This window comes from Somniosus microcephalus, chromosome 1 (assembly GCF_052327205.1).
Source record: "Somniosus microcephalus isolate GS21.2 chromosome 1, FLI_Smic_1.0, whole genome shotgun sequence".
NCBI lineage: Eukaryota > Metazoa > Chordata > Chondrichthyes > Squaliformes > Somniosidae > Somniosus > Somniosus microcephalus.
In genome coordinates, this window is record NC_140987.1 from 222,712,307 (window position 1) to 222,732,358 (window position 20,052).

Genomic DNA, 20,052 nt, shown 5'->3' on the forward strand with positions numbered 1-20,052 from the left:
AATTGTTAAAAATCGGAATCCCGACCTGAACCGGCCTCCAACCCACCCACTTCTGGTTTTAACAGAGGCAGGACGGTGGGCAGAATGGGGGCGGGCAGCCAACCCGCTGCTAGGAGGCGGGACATTAATTTAAATATTATAATGAGGCTGGAAGCCTCTTCTTTAACCACCATTTTCTTTTTATCTCTATCTGGTTGGGTTTTACACACATTGTAAAACCTGGCAGTTACATCAAGGCAAGGACTGCTGCATTCAGGAGGTAAGTGCCTTTACACCTACCTCCTGGATCCAGGATCCCTGCCTAGCCCACCCCCCACGATCGGAGACCCCTCTCATGAGGCCTCCGATCGCCTTCCCGGACCGGCCCCCAACCGATCATCCTGAGGCCGGCCACGATCTTCTGGTGGCCAGCCGCAATCTGATCTTCACTCCCCGCCCCCGATGATATTGAGGCCGTCCCCAATACTCTGGTGGCTGGCATCAATCTGATTTGCCACAATCATGCAAATGAACAGGCAGCACAAAGTTCGCGTGTTACCTGCAGTCCTCCGAATGGGCGCAGGTTGCTAGCGCATAGCGATCCCCACGGCCGTTTTCGAGGGCAAATGAATTTCTAGGCCAATGGCTTTCCTATAACACAACCCACCAGAGTTTCAATTTGAGAAATATATCTAGTTTTCAAGTATCTTATTTCTAGGGCACTGTTCTACAAGTTACTGGTAATAATTCTCCAGAAGGTGTACAAGTGCTGCCAAGCGAAGGAGTAGACTGTTGTAAAGATTAAATGTGCAGCTATTGTAAAGGGTCATGAGTCTCACCAGTCAATTGCTTGATGCCTCTCTACTATGTAAATAAAACCTTTATATCATGTTGGCACACAATCCACATATTTCTTTAAAGAGACTACAAGAAAGGACAAAAGGTGACAAAGAACCTTTGAAAACATTGATACTTTAGAGGTTGGTACTGAATCATGAATTGTTTTCCTTCTTTTGTTTTAAAAATTAGCTGTCAATCTTATTTGTTTAGTTTATACCACATAATTTCTGATCCTGGCACAGTTTGACTCCCATTATTACAGGACACATGACTCTTGAGATTACAGGATGCGTCACATGATGGATGTCCATACCTGATGGCAGCAGCATTTTAAATTGTCCTCCCTCGTGCTAGCTATGAACCATTAATTGCAGCACTTCAAATGCCACTCATTTTTGTGTATTATTAATTTTGTTTTTCCCTCTTTTGCTCCATTTCTCTCCTGGAGGCACTAATTAGTAGCATTGGTGGCAAGTGCTTTTTGGTGCGTAAGGCAAATGGCTGTGCTTCATGTATAAACACATATGGCGAGCATTGACATGGTATTCAATCATGAGGACATGGCAGCTAAGTATAATCCTTTTTTTTTATTCGTTCCTGGAATGTGGGCGACGCTGGCAAGGCCAGCATATATTGCCCATCCCTAATTGCCCTTGAGAATGTGGTGGTGAGGCGTCTTCTTGAACCACTGCAGTCCGTGTGGTGAAGGTACTCCCACAGTGCTGTTAGGGAGAGAGTTCCAGGATTTTGACCCAGCGACGATGAAGGAACGGCGATATATTTCCAAGTCAGGATGGTGTGTGACTTGGAGGGGAACTTGGAGGTGGTGGTGTTCCCATGCGCCTGCTGCCCTTGTCCTTCTAGGTGGAAGAGGTCGTGGGTTTGGGAGGTGCTGCCAAAGAAGCCTTGGCGAGTTGCTGCAGAGCATCTTATAGATGGTACACACTGCAGCCACGGTGTGCCTGTGGTGGAGGTAGTAAGGAGAAACTGTTTCCAGTGGCAAAAGGACACAGATATAAGGTAATTGGCAGAGAACCAGAGGCAAGATGAGGAGAAATCTTTTTTATGCAGCAAGTTGTTATAATCTCGAATGCACTGCCTGAAAGGGTGTTGGAAGCAGAATGAATAATCTCTTTCAAAAGGGAATTGGATAAATATGTGAAGGGGAAATATTTTCAGGGCTATGGGGAAAAGGCAGAGGAGTGGAATTAATTGGCTAGCTCTTCCAAAGAGCCAGCACAGGCACTCCTTCTGTGCTGTATCATTCTATCATTCTATGATCTGCACCAGGGGATTTATTGGTTTTCAAGTTCCTTCAGCCTATCTAGAACCTGAGACAAATAGAATAGAAAAATCTCAGGTCTGTAATGAATTCGCTGATCTCAGCTAGTGCAGTGGTGAAGGATAATTCACCTCCACGGCCTTGGGCTATAGGAGTGAAAAATAAACCATGACTTCCACTCCTGATTAATATTCAATGACGTGCCGAAAAGTGTGCATGCATGACACCAGGTGGGGCCGCGACCTCTACCACCTAGAAGGACAAGGGCAGCAGGCGCATGGGAACACCATCATCTCCAAGTTTCTCTCCAAGTTACACACCATCCTGACTTGGAAGTATATCGCTATTCCTTCATCGTCGTGGGTCAAAATCCTGGAACTCCCTAACAGCACTGTGGGAGTACCTTCACCACACGGACTGCAGCAGTTCAAGAAGGCGGCTCACCACCACCTTCTCAAGGGCAACTAGGGATGGGCAATAAATGCTGGCATTATCAGCGATGCCCACATCCCAGGAACAAATTTAAAAAAAGGATTAGACTTAGCTGCCATGATTTTGAACGCCTCTATTCAATCCCCTCTTAACCTTCTCTGCTCCATGGAGAACACCCCCAGCTTCTCCAGTCTCACTGAGTCTAACCAGTCCTACCTAGTAAATCTCATCTGCACCCTCTCTAAAGCCTTGCCAGCTTTCCTAAAATGTGTTGCCCAGAATTGGACACAATACTCCAGCTGGGCCCTAACCAGTGATTTATTGCTTGCTTTTGTACTCTTCCACTGATTATAAAGCCAAGGATACCGTATGCTTTATTAACAGCATTCTCAATTTGTCCTGCCACCTTCAAAGATTTGTGTACGTACACCCCCAGGTCTCTCTGTTCCTGCGCCTTCTTTAAAATTGTACCATTCCCACTCCAGGGACTTGAGCACATAAAGCTACACTGACACTCCAGTGCAGTGCTGAGGGAGTGCTGCACTGTCAGAGGTGCCGTCTTTCAGATGAGACGTTAAACCAAGGCTCCATCTGCTCTCAGGTGGATGTAAAAGATCCCATGGCATTATTTCAAAAAAGAGCAGGGGAGTTATCCCTGGTGTCCTGGCCAATATTTATCCCTCAACCAACATAACAAAAAAAAAACATTATCTGGTCATTATCACTTTGCTGTTTGTGAGACCTTGCTGTGCACAAATTGGTTGCCGCGTTTTCCACATTACAACAGTGACTACACTTCAAAAATACTTCATTGGCTGTAAAGCGCTTTGAGACGTCTAGTGGTTGTGAAAGGCGCTATATAAATGCACATCTTTTTTCTTTCATTTAGTTTATACTCCTGCTCCTATTTCTCATGTTCTTATGTTACTATTCTCCTTAGTGATTACTACATTTCTGAGTTCTGTGTCATCTGCAAATTTTGAAATTATATCCTGTATACCAAAGTCCAGGTCATTAATATATATCAAAAAAGAGCAGTGGTTCCAATACCGACCCCTGGGGAACACTACTGTATACTTCCCTCCAGTCTGAAATAAAACCGTTCACCACTACTCTCTGTTTTCTGTCCTTTAGCCAATTTCATATCCATGCAGCCACTGCCCCTTTAATCCCATGGATTTCAATTGTGCAAATAAGTCTAATATGCTGTACAAATCTGGGCTCGCTATTATTTATTAACCCATATTTTTCCAAGTGACAATTAATTTTGTCTCAGATTATTGTCTCTAAAATTTTCCCCACCACAGGCAGGCTGACTGGCCTGTAGCTGCTGGGTTTATCACTCTTCTTTTTTGAACAGGGATGTAATATTTGCAACCCTCTAGACATCTGGCACTGCTCCAATATCTAAGGAGGATTGGAAGAATGTGGCCAGAGCCTCCCCAATTTTCACCCTTACTTCCCTCAGAAACCTAGAATGCATCCCATCTGGATCGGGTGACTTTTCTACTTTGAGGACTGTCAACCTTTTAAGTACCTCCTCTTTATCTATTTTTATTCTATCCAATTTCTCTACTATCTCCTCCTTTACTGTGACATTGGCAGCATCCTCTTCTTTAGTGAAGACAGAGGCAAAGTACTTATTTAATGCCTCAGCCATGGCTTCTGCCTCCCCTAGAAGATCTCCTTTTTGGTCCCTAATTGGCCCCAACTTTCCTTCGACTACACTTTTACTATTTAAACATTTATAAAAGACATTTAGATTCCCTTTTATGTTACCTGCTATTCTCATTTGGCCCTCTTATCACCTTTTTCAATTCTCCTCTGTATGTTCTGTATTAATGTGGTACCCCACAGTAAGATAGACAAGGTAGAAGATTTAAGAAGCAGCTATCATTGTTTTGAGGGATATAATAAACACCAAAATGTTTCATAGTAGACTAGAAACAGTTAAATATAGTTCCTATAGTCAAGAAGGGTGACAGACACATACCGGGCAACTACAAACCCATTAGCCTGACCTCAATAATCTAAAAATTACTGCCATCAATAATCAGAAACAAAATAACCTAATAAATGACAACCAACATGAACTTAGAAGGTGTAGATCTTACCTGACCAACCTTGTAGACTTCTTGAAGAGTGACATTACTAATTGACAGGGAAGTCATAAGATATAGTGGCTGAGTTTGTCCTATCAGTAGCAGTGTTCTGATAGGGTGAGATTTCCGCCCAAAACTCCCTCACTGCTGGAGCCCTGACCCAGTTTCCTGGGTAAGGGTTCATCCTGTATGCATGGAGAGCAGAGACTGAGTCCTACGCAATAAGGTAAGTGAGGAACAGAATGGAAATGGATGAGACTGCTACAACACCTCCTCCATTCATTGGGGAACCCAGGGTTATTACCACTGCTTCCTAGGGCATTCTGCTACCTTCTCCATGGTGGACCCAACAAACGAAAGTAACTGAGGTAGACAGGAGCAAAATCCACTGGGGACCTGGGCCCTGTGTCTCCTCTGCCATTTGTATGCAGTGGACGGGGAAGTTGAGGCCAGCAGTGGTCCTAGCAAGGGCAGGGAGAAGGAAATCCTGGTTGGGTGCTAAGCCCTGCTGATTACATTTTCCATCATTCTCTGTTGTGATCTTCACTTCCAAAAGGCCTTTGATAACATACTACATGAGAGACTTATTTACAAACTAAGACAAGTGGCTATCAAAGGACACAGACACGGATTAGTAACTTGCTAGATGGAAGGAAGCAAGGGATAGTTATAAGATAAACTAGGTATAAATAGGAGGTATTAAGTGGAATGCATCTGGGGCGCGTGCTGGAAGCCTTGCTGTCACATCTCTCAGAAACGTCTTCATATACAATGAATTACAGTTACTGTTGCTATATAAGTAAACATGGCAGCCATTTTGTGCACAGCAAGGTACCACAAATAGCAGTTACACCAATCACTTACACCACTCATCATTTTACAAATCTGGATTATACACACCCTTTCTCCTTTGAAAGCAAGTTTAGTTCTTTGAGTCTTTCCATATAATTTAAAGTCTTATGTCCTGGAATCATTCTTATTGATTTTCTCTGAATCATCTCTAACAAATCAAGGGTCTTTTGAACTCCTGAGTTATGCACCCATTATTAATCAATGATTAATTTTCAAAAGTACCAAGTCCTATTTTGTGACTTTAACTTACCTCTGCTAATAGTATAAACTATGTTAAAAAGTTAGTGATATCAGTGGACTATTAATGAGCTACACTAATGTGCTATTTTAAATAGCTTTCCAAAGACTAAAATTGGGGTGAAAATTCCATGTGCATGAAAACCTTTTAGCATTTTAGTGTTGTTTTTGTTACTTTCAAATTGAGTGAAACACTTTCAAAGTAGCACTTTCTGAGTGTACAGCAATCTGAGTATGTACTGCACCTGAGCATGTCCAACATATAAACAATTTGTGTTTATCTTTAAAGATATGCATAATGTTTGAGGGAAAAATGTCAGAATGGTTCTAACTGAACACAGAAGTTCATCAGAGCTCCATATTGTCAATATTGTCATGCACCATACCATGAGCATGGCATTGAGAAATAGAGACATTGACGATGGTGAAGATAAAGCGGGTTGATTGTAACTTCTGGCGGGAAGCCAATGGGAATAGATGGCAATCCCATATGGGAGTCTTTGTTGGAGGCCTGGACCTCATTTGAATGCCACCGGTCAGCTGCTCGCCCATTCCAGATGGAAAGTGGTAGCTGACTGGCGGGGGGAGATGAAAATTGGATGGCCTGGAGGCTACGCACTGGCACTAGGAGAAGGCTGCCGGCAGCAAGGTAAGTCCAGGGAAGGTAGGGGTGTTGTGAGATCGCAGAGCTCAAGGGTGGGGGAAGGGGTGGCATGGTGGGGTTGGGGGCAGTCTTTGGCAGCAGAGGCCAGAACTTTCCTTGTGGGACCTGGAGGTGTACTCCTTGTATTTGCAAATGGCAAACAGGGAAGGAGTGGCAAGCTACGGTCCTGGCAGGGGCAGGGAGAAGGAAATCCTGGTCAGGTGCTAATGTGTCACTAAGTTTTTAACTTACCTACAGGGCCTCACTGGCTTCCCGACAGCTTTACAAGGCTATGGCAGAGGTCCCACTCCTGAATAGGTTAAAATGTCATTGGGGTTCCATGTATGTCACGTATGCCATGGGACTCCGATTTATATTTATTATTAATGAGGCTCCAAATGGAGTCCAGCACGAGCTTCATCTGTCATCAAAACTAATAGTGTTAAAATGGGGAATCAGCAGGAAATAAAGCCACTCCATTTTAAAATGCTGCCCCACTACTTTCCTGATGATTGGGGAGAGTTAAAATTCGCCCTAAAGTGTAAACAGAGAACAGGACTTCGTAAAGGACATTTTTGTTGCCATTCTCATTTGATTCTTGTTTGCTGCCACCTTCATGATGAGTAAGTAGCTGGGCAATTAAGCAAAGAAGTGGGGACAATTAATATGCCTACTGTATGAGAAAGAGGATAAAAGGATTCATAAAGGCTGGAAAAGTGGATATTGCTGATGAGAAATTGGAAATAGTGGATGAGTTTATGTCTGGTGAAAGGGTATGTGAAAAAGATGTGAAGAGACACATTGCTCTGGTGAAAAATGATTTTAATGATCTATGGAAACCATTTTGGAATAGAAGAGGTCTATCAAGGGATATGAAAAGGAGAGCACATGAGACTCGTGCCCAATCAACACTTTTTATAATGCTGAGAATTGAACCCCAACAAAGGCATAGGAGCAGTGACCAGATATATTTCAAATCAGCTGGAGGGATAGGATGACCAAAACTGAAGCCCTCTGGAGTTGACTGAGTGGGGTGTGTGATTAGGGGTTGAGAGTATTTTTTTAAAATTTATTCAGTCATGGGATGTGGGCATCGCTGGTAAGGCCAGCATTTATTGCCCATCCCTAGTTGCCCTTGAGAAGGTGGTGGTGAGCTGTGTTCTTGATCCGCTGCAGTCCGTGTGGTGAAGGCATTCCCACAATGCTCTTAGGTAGGGAGTTCCAGGATTTTGACCCAGCGACGATGAAGGATCGGCGATATATTTCCAAGTCGGGATGGTGTGTAACTTGGAGGGGAACTTGGAGGTGGTGATGTTCCCATGTGCCTGCTACCCTTGTCCTTCTAGGGGGTAGAGGTCGCGGGTTTGGGAGGTGCTGCCGAAGAAGCCTTGGCAAGTTGCTGCAGTGCATCTTGTAGATGGTACACACTTCAGCCACTGTGCACCGGTGGTGGATGGAGTGAATGTTTAAGGTGGTGGATGGGGTGAATGTTTAAGGTGGTGGATGGGGTGCCATTCAACCTGACTACTTTGTTCTGGATGGTGTCGAGCTTCTTGAGTGTTGTTGGAGCTGCACTCATCCAGGCTAGTGGAGAGTATTCCATCACATTCCTTGACGTAATAAAACTCATTACACACTTGGTTTGAGCATAAAGCAAGGCTTTAATCAACTTGTTTCAGAACATGGAGATCTAGTTGTACTTCACTAGTTCCTTGTCTTACAAAATGTCCTTGTCAAGCTGGGGCCACGCCCGAGTATTTATACTCCTTGGACGGCGCCACCAGCTGGCCGTCCAGTGTTATTTCACGAGTAGTTTCTTGATGAATGATGAGATTTATAACATTCTTCCTGCCTAAAAGATTTGGAAGTCCGACGACTTCCTCTTAGCGGACCAGGCGGACCACGAATAGCTGCAGTCTTTTAGATTTTTGTTTATGGCTAGAAGGCACGTTTCCCCGAACCGTGTCTTGGTCCCTGGGCCGCTTGATCCATACCGGTGGATCGACAGGGCCCGTGTTGCTCTGATCGACCCGAGGGAGGCTGGGGAGATCGTGACTCTGGGTGCGGGTCCCCACAGGCGCAGAACTGGCTTCATCCTGTTGGATAGCCAGGGATTGACCGGCGTCCTGGCCTCGGGTGGCCATCCCATGGGGAGCGCAGATCTCTCGATGCCCCAGGTAAGGCGTCATCTTCGGGAGAGCGCAGAGTGTCGGCATCATTCCCGTGGGTCCCTCTATCGTTTGAGTCCGTGGAACCGGCTGGACAGGGAGCCAGGTCCCAGAGTGAAATGGTGGACTCCCAGCCATCAGGGTACCGCACTTGCACGTACGTGTGGTTGACGTCCGTGAGTTCCACCTCGTCGACAAGAGGATCGGTTTTAGATGATCGGACGAATCTTCGGAGCAGCACGGGGCCGGGAGCTGCCAACCATGACGGTAGAGACGTCCCATGGGTGGAGTGACGCTGGAAGCTGAAGAATCGCTCGTGAGGTGTGACATTGGTAGACGTAGAAAGGAGAGACCTGATGGAATGCAACACGTCAGGGAGCATAGTTTCCCACTGCTGGTCTGGTAGGTTGTGTGACCTCAGCGCAAGAGGAACAGCGTTCCAAATGATAGTGTTGTATCTCTCAACCTGTCCATTACCAATGGGATGGTACGGTGTCGTTTTACTTGTGGCGATTCCCCGTTGGGAGAGGTAACTTTTGAGTTCGCTTGACATGAAGGAGGGACCCCGATCAGAGTGGATGAAATTGGCCGTACCGCAAAGGGAAAAGACTTGATCAAGGCATTTGATCACTGTGGAAGTAAGCATATTAGGACAGGGGAAAGCAAAGGGAAAACGTGAATATTCGTCCACCATAGTCAGTAAGTAGGTGTTTCATGTTGAGGAGGGCAATGGCCCTTTAAAGTCAATGCTGAATCGCTGCATAGGCTGCATAGCATGTATGAGCGAGCCATCTGATGGACGGAGGAATTGCGGTTTTAATTCCGCACAAATTCTACAGGAGGAGCAGGTTCTTTTCACAGCTTCCGTAGAAAATGGGAGAATTTTAGATTGCACAAAGTGCAACATATGGGTAATGCCAGGTTGGCATAAGTCAGTATGAAGATCCGCCAGAGTCAAAGTTGACATAGAAGAGCAGAATGCCCGTGTGAGGGTATCCGGGGCCACATTCTCTTTGCCGGGTTGATAATGTATGGTGTATCCAAAGGTGGCCAATTCCATCCTCCAGAGTTGTGTTTTGTTATTCTTGATCTTAGTGCGTTTCCAGTTATCCAGCATAAAGACCACGGAGCGCTGATCGGTTATAAGTGTGAAATGGCGACGAGCGAAAAAATGACTCCATTTACGTACCGCTTCGATGATGGCCGTAGCCTCCTTCTCGACAGGAGGATAATGGAGCTCGCTACCCTGCAAAGTTCTGGACAGAAATGCAAGGTAGCCGAGATCGCTACATCCGATGCATCGCACTGGACTACGAAAGGAAGATTTTCATCAATGGAACGAAGCGTGGCTTTTTCCAGTTGTCGCTTGAGGAGGTTGAAAACTGAAATAGCCGTTGCCTCTAATGGAAATGACTTTGCGTGAAGCAGGGACTGGATCTTGTCGGAGAAGTGGGGTATCCATTTCGCATAATAGGCGAACATGCCAAGTGCCCAACGAAGAGAGCCGAGATTCGTAGGGGGAGGGAGCTCCTGAAGCGGACGAAGTCGCTCTGGATCTGGTTTGATGACACCGTTGCCCACCCAGTAGCAAAGGATGTTGACTGATGGTACTGATTTCATAGATTTGGACTCATTTAAGGTTAAGTTGTGACGACGGAGAACGTCAAAAATATCTGGAGGTTGGCATCATGCTCCTTCTGGTCATGACCAGCAATGGTGATATTATCCAGATATGGAAAAGTGTCCGTTAAGTTCTCCTGTTTGACTAGGCTATCCATTGCCTGTTGAAAGACGGCCACTCCATTGGTGACCCCAAATGGAAGGCGACAAAACTGGTAAAGCCGACCATTGGCCTCAAAGGCCGTATACTTCTTGTCAGAGTCCTTTAATGGTTCTTGATGATATGCGCTCTTTAAATCAAAAGTTGAAAATACCTTGTAGTTGGCAAGGTTATTGACCATGTCATCGATGCGTGGTAGTGGGTAGGCATCCAGGTCGGTATACTGGTTAATAGTTTGCGAGCAATCGATGCAAAAACATTTCTTGTGTTGCTTCAGAGGATTTTTAACAATGACGACTTGAGCCCGCCAGGAAGATGAACATGGCTCAATGATACCGTCAGCTAGAAGGCGAGAGATTTCTGTCTCGATAAAGGATCGATCATCTTGGCTGAAACATCGTGATTTAGTGACTATGGGCTTACATCGGGGGGAAAGATTGGCAAACAAGGAGGGCTCGTCGAGCGAAGCCGCCAAAAGCGCACAAAATGGTACTTTGGAAATAGTAAGCTCCGGCTTTGACCCTCCAAACTCAAAAGTGAGTCTTTTGTGTTGTTTTTGGAAATCCTGTCCCAGGAGCACATCACTGCATAGGTTCTTGAGCACCCCGAGCCGGGTGGAGAAATAAGTGCGGCCATTGAGAATAAGGTCGACTAGACAAAAGCCGGAAGAATTGGTGGTCAGTGTCATCAGAGCCATTGCAATTTCCCTGTCCGAGGGCTAAATACGCAGTTTTAACTTACTGACAGCCCACTCACTAATGAAGCTGTCAGAGCTGTATGAGTCAATTAGTGCACTCAAAATGTGTCCATTTACCGAAACCTTCATGGCTGCATGGGACAGACTTTGGGGAAAAACAGCTGTGATGGGAGGAGGGGCAGTTTTACCCTTGACAGCTGTAACTTTAGTAGTGGTTCTTGGGGGGAGGAGCAGTTTTATAGATTGCAGCTGTAACCTTAGTAGTGGCTCTTGGAGGAGGAGCAGTTTTATAGATAGTAGCTGCAAAACTAACAGGAGCTCTCGACCGCTATACCTTAGAAAAGTGGCCTTTCTTACTAACAGCAGCTCTTGACTGGCATACCTTAGAAAAGTGATCTTTCTTGCTGCAATGATTGCAGGTCGCGTTACGAGCAGGACAGAATTTCCTATAATGGAACGCACCTACACAGAAGAAACACTTCCTTCCAGATTGCCAAGATGCTGCTAGGGCGGGGTCGTCATCAGTGTAGGTTTCTAGGGTAGGGTTGTCATCAGCCGGGTTGGAGTCGTCATCCGTGAGGGCTTCCGCCCGAGGCCTATCGAAAGAGTCACTAAAAGTGATAGCAGCAGCCCATGCACGTGGTGAAAGATAGGTGTCTGCATTCCTCTTTGCTAAGTCCAGAGAACATGCCTGGTCATAGGCAGCCTGTAACTTGAGGGTTTCATTCTCCAACAGACGCTGACATATGAAGGGAGATGCAATCCCATTAATAAAGGAATCACGAATTAACTCCTCCTGGTACTGCTCAGCTGTAACAGCTTTAAGATTACAATCCTTGCTGAGCCTGCGAAGTTTCTGAAGGAATTCGTCAAGTGATTCCCCGGGTTGTTGTCGAGTTGTGGCCAGTAGATGCCGAGCAAAAATTTCATTTGGGGACTTGACATATAGCTGCTGTAGTATTTGGATAGCAGCGTCATAGTCTACACAGTCTTCGATATAATCAAACACATGAGGGGATACATAATTAGCAAGCATTCGGAACTTGTTAGGAACATTCTCACCAAACTCCTCAAGGAAGTTGCTAAAGGTACGATACCAGTGTTTCCATACCTTAGCGGCTGTAAGTGAATTCGGGTCCAAGTCGAGACGGGCGGGTCTGAGTAGTTTCTGCATGATGGATCGATTACTTGTCTGAGTTCCCTTCTACAGTTCGAGTCATAGCTGGCTGTTCCCGAATCACCCAAAGCGTGGAGTCGACATCAAGTTGATTAAATTGACATAATAAAACTCACTACGCACTTGGTTTGAGCATAAAGCAAGGCTTTAATCAACTTGTTTCAGAACATGGAGGTCTAGTTGTACTTCACTAGTTCCTGTCTTACAAAATGTCCCTGGCAAGCTGGGGCCGACGCCCGAATATTTATACTCCTTGGACGGCGCCACCAGCTGGCCGTCCAGTGTTATTTCACGAGTAGTTTCTTGATGAATGATGAGATTTATAACACTCCTGACTTGTGTCTTGTAGATGGTGGAAAGCCTTTGGGGAGTCAGGAGGTGAGCCACTCGCCGCAGAATACTCAGCGTCTGACTTGCTCTTGTAGCCACAGTATTTATGTGGCTGATCCAGTTAAGCTTCTGGTCAATGGTGACCCCTAGGATATTGATGATGGGAGATTCAACAATGGTAATGCCATTGAATGTTAAGGGGTGGTAGTTAGACTTTCTCTTGTTGGAGATGGCCATTCTCTGGCACTTATGTGGCGCGAATGTTACTTGCCACTTATCAGCCCAAGCCTGGATGTTGTCTAGATCTTGCTGCATGCGGGCATAGACTGCTTCATTGTCTGAGGAATTGCGAATCGAAATGAACACTGTGTAATCATCAGCGAGCAACCCCACTTCTGACCTTATGATGGGGGTTGGTCACCCCATATTGTATAAGTATATACTCTAAGGCCCGTAATTTGCGGTCAGTGGTGAAGCAAAGGTGCTCGCTGCTGGCCAGAAAGAAAGCTCCCTACAGAGATCTTGTGGAAAGGCTTTGGGGAGTCAGGAGGTGAGTCACTCATCACAGAATACCCAGCGTCTGACCTGCTCTCATGATCTCTGTAGCGATTGCAGCGCTCTTTAATGGGGATTCACAGCAAAGCTGTCTAAGCAGTCAATTACATTGAAGAAATCACACAGACAGCAAACCTGGAAATGAGAAGCAGCTTTTATCCAGACTTTTAAAAACTATTACAGAGAGTGAAATAAAGATTGGGGGCTAGAAATTCGTTATAGCCAAGAACTGGGCCATGTTTAGACTAAAAATGGTTAAGGAGTGCCAGTGGAAAACTGTCTAGGCTGCATGCAAAATTCGTCCTCACTCCTCATTAAAATGATTGCAGTCATGATTCTAGTCTAAAAGCTCAAGCTCATTGGCATTACAGTGAAAAGATGGACCAATATTGGGGGCAGTCTACACAACAACAACTTATATTTATATAGCACCTTTAATGTAGTAAAATGTCCCAAGGCGCTGCAGTGGAATATTTTAAGACAAAAAATTTGACACCGATCCACATAAGGATAAATTAGGGCAGATGACCAAAAGCTTGGTCAAAGAGGTAGGTTTTAAGGAGCGTCTTAAAGGAGGAAAGAGAGGTAGCAAGGCGGACAGGTTTAGGCAGGGAATTCCAGAACTTAGGGCCTAGGCAACAGAAGGCACGGCCACCAAAGGTGGAGCGATTATAATCAAGGATCCTCAAGAGGGCAGAATTAGAGGAGCGCAGATATCTCAGTGGGTTGTGGGACTAAAGGAGATTACAGAGATAGGAGGGGCGAGGCCATGGAGGGATTTGAAAACAAGGATGAGAATTTTGAAATCGGGGTGCTGCTTAACCGGGAGCCAATGTAGGTCAGCGAGCACAGGAGTGTTGGGTGAACGGAACATGGTACGAGTTAGGACATGGGCAGCCGAGTTTTGAATGACCTCAAGTTTACGTAGGGTGGAATGTGGGAGGCCAGCCAGGAGTGCGTTGGAATAGTCAAGTCTAGAGGTAACAAAGGCATGGATGAGGGTTTCAGCAGTGGATGAGCTGAGGCAAGGGCAGAGGCGGGTGATGTTACGGAGGTGGAAGTAGGTGGTTTTTATTATGCTGCGGATATGTGGTCGGGAGCTCATTCCGGGGTCAAATATGACACCAAGGTTGCGAACAGTGTGGTTCAGCCTCAAACAGATGTTATGGAGAGGGATGGAGTCAATGGCTAGGGAACGGAGTTTGTGGCGGGGACAGAAAACAATGGCTTCGGTCTTCCCAATATTTAACTGGAGAAAACTTTTGCTCATTCAGAACTGTATGTCGGACATGCAGTCTGACAAATTAGACACCGTGGAGGGGTCGAGAGAAGAGGTAGTGAGGTAGAGCTGGGTGTCATTAGCATACATGTGGAAACTGACGCTGTATTTTCGGATGATGTCGCCAAGGGGCAACATGTAGATGAGAACTAGGAGGGGGCCAAGGACCAGAGGTAACGATGCGGGAATGGGAAGAGAAGCCGTTGCAGGTGATTCTCTGGTTATGATTAGATAGATAAGAATGGAACCTGGTGACTGCAGTCCCACCCAGCTGGACGACGGTAGAGAGGCGTTGGAGAAGGATGGAGTGGTCAACCGTGTCAAAGGCTGCAGACAAGTCAAGAAGGATGAGAAGGGATAGTTTACGTTTGTCACAGTCACAAAGGATGTCATTTGTGACTTTGATGAGAGCTGTTTCTGTACTGTGGCAAGGGTGGAAACCTGATTGGAGGGATTCAAACATGGAATTGCAGGGAAGATGGGCACGGATTTGGGAGGCGACAACATGTTCAAGGACTTTGGAGAGGAAAGGGAGGTTGGAGATGGGGGCGGTAGTTTGCAAGGACGGAGGGATCAAGGTTTGTTTTTTCAGGAGGGGGTGATGACTGCAGATTTGAGGGAGAGGGGGACAGTATCTGAGGAGAGAGAACTGTTAACAATATCAGTTAACATGGGAGCCAGAAAAGGAAGTTGGGTGGTCAGCAGTTTGGTGGGAATAGGGTCAAGGGAGCAGGAGGTGGGTCTCATAGATGAGACGAGCGCAGAGAGGTCATGAGAGGAGATGGGAGAGAAACTGGAGAACGATGTGAGTTCAGGGCTAGGGCAGGGGGGAACCTTAGAGGAAGTTTGGCCCAGTGGGCTAGGGGAAGGAAGGGAAGTGGCAGAGGCAGCTGAATGGATGGTCTCACTCTTAGAGACAAAGAAGTCCATGAGCTCCTCACACTTGTTATCGGAGGAGACAGGGGAGAGGTGTTTAAGAAGACGGTTAGCAGTAGAGAATAGAAGCCGGGGTTTATCTTTGCATTCTAGAATGCAACATAAGTAATGATTGCCACAGGCTTTTTTCACTACTTAAAGGGGAGGTTCATTCATGCTGCAGTACCTCATTCTCAGCATTGTTGGGTGTGCAGCTGCCTCAACAACCATAAAAATGACAAGGAGAAGGAGCACTTATTTACAAATCCTGATGGCAGATCTCCGCCCCAGGAAGAGAGCCCAGAGGCTTTCCGAGGAAGCTTTGGAGGTATTGATTTTAGTGGTGGAGAGAAGGCAGGTAGTCCTGTACCCCCCAACTGGCAGGAGGCCCTCGCCACAAGTCTGCCAGACTATGTGGAGGGAAGTGGCACACCACGTCATGGGCAGCATTGTGGTCCCCAGGTCCCACACCCAGTGCAGGAAGAAATTTAACAAGCTCACATGGGTGGTCAGGGTGAGTTAAGGCTTCAACAAATGCTACATACTACTATCTGAACCACAAGCTTCACACACTGCTCAATGTACCACACCCCAGCACTCACCCACCAACAATCTCTACCTAGCAACACTAACACCCACATCTCACACCTTGCACACAATGACAGCTATTCAACTATGGCAGGCACAAGGGTCATTAGTTATTAGAATTCATGTGATATTTGTGATATGTTTAGAGATACATTTATTAAGTGTGTTTGGAATATTTTGTGGCCTCTCTCATTTCACCTTTGTGCCCGGGAGGATGCTGTGATATGGCATGAGACAGGGATTGTATGATGGGGATGTGGTGAGCTAGGGGTTCTGGGGTTTCATTCATGTGAACCAGAGTCTGATGAGCCGGTCACGGACAGCCCATCTGGAAGGCCGTATGTCTTGCTTCCTCTGCCCTCCCTCCTCTTCCTCCTCATCGTCCTCTGCCTCATTGTCCTCCTGAGGTAATCCCGCAATCCCGCAGCCCCTATGACTGTGAGGAAGTGTTGTGAGCAGAAGCCTTTTACAAATAATGAGGGAATTCTACACTTGAATCACAAAAAAAACTTGAAATAACTAAAGAAAGCTGTTTCAGTTGCAGGAAGTAGCAAACACCCACTGAAACTACAGAAGCATGTTAGTTGCAGCTGATTGGGGATGGTACCTATGAATATTGTTGCTGTGGCCTGCTTCCTGCTGGTCGACGCCAGCTCTCCCTATCGTTCTGTGCTGCCGTTAAGGTAAGTGGCTATAACGAAGTTAGGAGATCGGATGTTCAGTGAGCATTGCACACTCACTGATGTCACAATCTCCATGATGGTGAGGTCCCTGGCAATCGAGTTTACTGGCAGCACTGATATGGCGTACAGCACTGGAACTGGCATCAGCTGTCGTTAAAGTTGTCAATAGCATTAAGATGGCGCTAACGTGTGGCACGAACCACACAAAATTTTCCCCCTGGGATTTCCACATGGGGATAAGGTAGAAGCTGAAATATCATGAACAAACTTCACAAAATTGTAATTTTTATCATAATGGAGAAATTTGACACTCCACAAATATAAAAATTAGTTTTTCAGGGCCATAATGTTTGTTTAACAGTCAATACGCTGTTAAAACCCTAGTTACACCTAATCCAACAAGATTTAACATTTAATGAGGTATTTAACAGCGATATTAGCGTAAAAAAGACCAAGTTTTCGTCAGTTCCATTGATTACGGCCTATGGGGTGGGGTGGCAGTGTCGGAGCAGTGAATGACTGACCACAACTTCAGGATCTCCACGTTTAGCTGCGTACGCGCTAAATCCTGAAGTTGCGGCCAGTTTCAGAGGCGTATTGGCGGCGAACGCTGACAGTTCGCCGTTATTACCCACCGCAAATTCTGGACCTGCATGTGTAGATCTCCCAGCAGCTTGATTTGGAGATTCTTAAACATGGCGCTGGTGTTTCCTGCTGGTCTGACGCCCCACTAACCCCCCAAAAATGTGCATGTGCACAGTGCAGTATCTGACTGTGTGTGTGAGAGCTTGAAGGCTGTCGACGAGTGCATGCATTGCAATCGGCTGCATAAACTAAGAGGGGCCACTGTGATAGGTTGTGGCCGGAGAGAGGCGCTGCTCCCCGCGGTGTAGGGGCACGCTAAAGGAAGCCCGCTTCATCAGTCACTGAGTGAGTAGTGGGGGAAGCGGGAGTCATTGCGGGACACGCGTGTCGACATCGCACAATACGGAGCGTGGTGCAGCGAGGATGTACGAGGAGAGCCTGGCTCTGCACAGACCCCGCTATGGATGTGAGTAACGCGCTTCCCCTGTGTCACTGCACTGAGGGGAACAGATGGTGACCCGCTCAGCGGCTACTTTATATCCACAGCACGCGACTCCCGAGCAAGTCTGCAACAACTTCTGCCACAGGAAGAAATACAAAGATGCCAATCAGAATTGAGGCAGCCCTCGCTCCTCTCCGACCCTGGCCGGGTTATTCGAGCGCCGCGCTGTTAAAGCGTTATGTTAAACTAGCCGAGGCGCTTGGCGGGTGTCTCTAATGCAGAAAACGTGTATTATATTTTTTTGTCTGAAGTCTTTGTGTGTGTGTGTGTGCGCTTCAGAAGAATACGTGTCTTCAGATTTCCGGTTTCCTTTTGAAATTACTTTTTAGTTTCAAATCTTACTGCTTTCCTGAATCTGAAACTACAGTGTCGGCGCGCTATTTAGATTTTTATTTTACCATTTGCATTTTTCTTAAACTTTATTTTGCCGACTTGCAACAGTGCACCACTGCCCTCCTCAATCTGTGGAACTGGGTCAGAGGCGAGAGCTGGCGGAGGAGTGGAAGCGGATTAGAGAGTCGTGTGTGGGGAGAGATCACAGGGCGCTCCCCCAGGACACACAGGCAGGCCGGCTTCCCTGGGAGGCTCTTTTTTTAAAATGCACTTTGAACACATGTTTCCAGCTTTGCATTATGAACACTTCGCATGTCTGCAGCCTCTAATTCTTAATGTTTCGGCATTACAATGAAAGGTGTGCACAAACTTTGGTGACTTTAAGGAAACATATAGCTTTTTTAAATGGGGTGGGGTGGTGACCTTGCGAAACCAGAAAGGGAAATAACTGAACCACCTGTAAACGAAGTTGTATGTTTAAAGCCTTCGTTAGGTATTAAGAGAACAACAGTCATTTCCCCATGTTTTAAGAGTAATAATGTCAGGCCCTTGCTTTCTATAGGTAGTCAAAAGCCTTTTGAAAAATAATATACATGTTCTCGACTTGGATGTGTATGGTAAGGGTTAAATGAGAACACAGACCTCTTGGGCTGTCCACTCATCTAAATGTTGTTTGTTTAGGCAGTTAATACTAAGTAATTTGGAAAACATTTGTTTTGCAAGCTTTAGACTTTACTCCTGGATTTTGGCATGCTGATGTCAGCACACATCAGTCCTCCTGGTAGTTTGTATTTTGCCTGTGGTTTGAGAATATGTATATGTGTGTGTGTGTGTATATATACCTAATCATTATTCTTCACTGCTCTGTCCCAGCCACAGAGATGTGCAGTTTTGTTAATTATTTATGAAGCTCAGTTAGCAGACTGTAGGGACAACTATTTTTGATAGCTTTTTTAGTGGGTAAGAGATGAGCTTTTTTAGTGGGTAAGAGATGATACTGATGTGATGAGCAAGTTTCTTTGACTCCCATGCCATGTTAAAGTTTGAAAGTCATTAGACCTTTCCAGACAATTTCTTGTTAATGTGTTATTCCTACATTTGTGCTAAAGTGAGAACATAATTTTGCAGTGTTCTCCATACCAACCTCCTGGAACAACTTTTTAAAATCTGAAACTTTTTATTGTGAATTTATATTAAAATTAACAATTGCATTAATAAACACATTCAATACCAAACTCTTCCCACTTGTGGTTTATAATTTCTGCTCCAAGCAAAGAATAGCGACCTGTCATAAACCTTTGTGCAGGAAAATTCTGAGCTTCATAGAAACATAGAAGATAGGAGCAGGAGTAGGCCATTCGGCCCCTCGAGCCTGCTCCGCCATTTAATGAGATCATGGCTGATCATCCAAATTCAGTACCCTGTCCCTGCTTTCTCTCCATATCCCTTTAGCCTTAAGAAATATATCTAACTCCTTCTTGAATATATTTTAATGAATTAGCCTCAACTGCCTTCTGTGGTAGAGAATTCCACAGGTTCACCATTCTCTGGGTGAAGAAATTCCTCCTCATCTCTGTCCTAAATGGCTTACCCATTATCCTTAAACTGTGACCCCTGGTTCTGGACTCCCTGGCCATCAGGAACATCCTTCCTACATCTAGTCTGTAGTCCTGCTGGAATTTTATAAGTTTCAATGAGATCCCCTCTCATTCTTCTAAACTCCAGCAAGTATAAGCCCAATCTCTCCTCATACGTCATTCCTGCCATCCCAGGTATCAGCCTGGTGAATCTTCGCTGCACTCCCTCCATGGCAAGAACATCCTTCCTCAGATAAGGCGACCAAAACTGCACACAATACTCAAGGTATGGTCTCGCCAAGGCCCTGTACAACTGCAGCAAGACATCCTTGTTCCTGTACTCAAACCCTCTCGCTACAAAGGCCAACATACCATTTGCCGCCTTAACCGCCTGCTGCACCTGCATGCTTACCTTCAGCGACTGGTGCACAAGGACACCCTGGTCTCGTTGCACTTCCCCTTCTCCCAATCTATTGCCGTTCAGATAATAATCTGTCTTCCTGTTTTTGCCACCAA

The 20,052-nt window shown here is 45.8% G+C and overlaps 1 protein-coding gene across 1 annotated transcript in view; it reads left to right on the top strand.

The window, feature by feature from the left end:
- The first annotated feature begins 17,291 nt into the window (after positions 1-17,291).
- Positions 17,292-20,052, top strand: part of iqgap2 (IQ motif containing GTPase activating protein 2) — a 385,400-nt gene continuing 382,639 nt past the window's right edge. Inside the window, exon 1 of the mRNA XM_085990677.1 lies at positions 17,292-17,590. Coding sequence (XP_085846803.1) covers positions 17,548-17,590 — 43 coding nt within the window. The 5' untranslated portion in view covers positions 17,292-17,547. The remainder of the gene's footprint in view (positions 17,591-20,052) is intronic.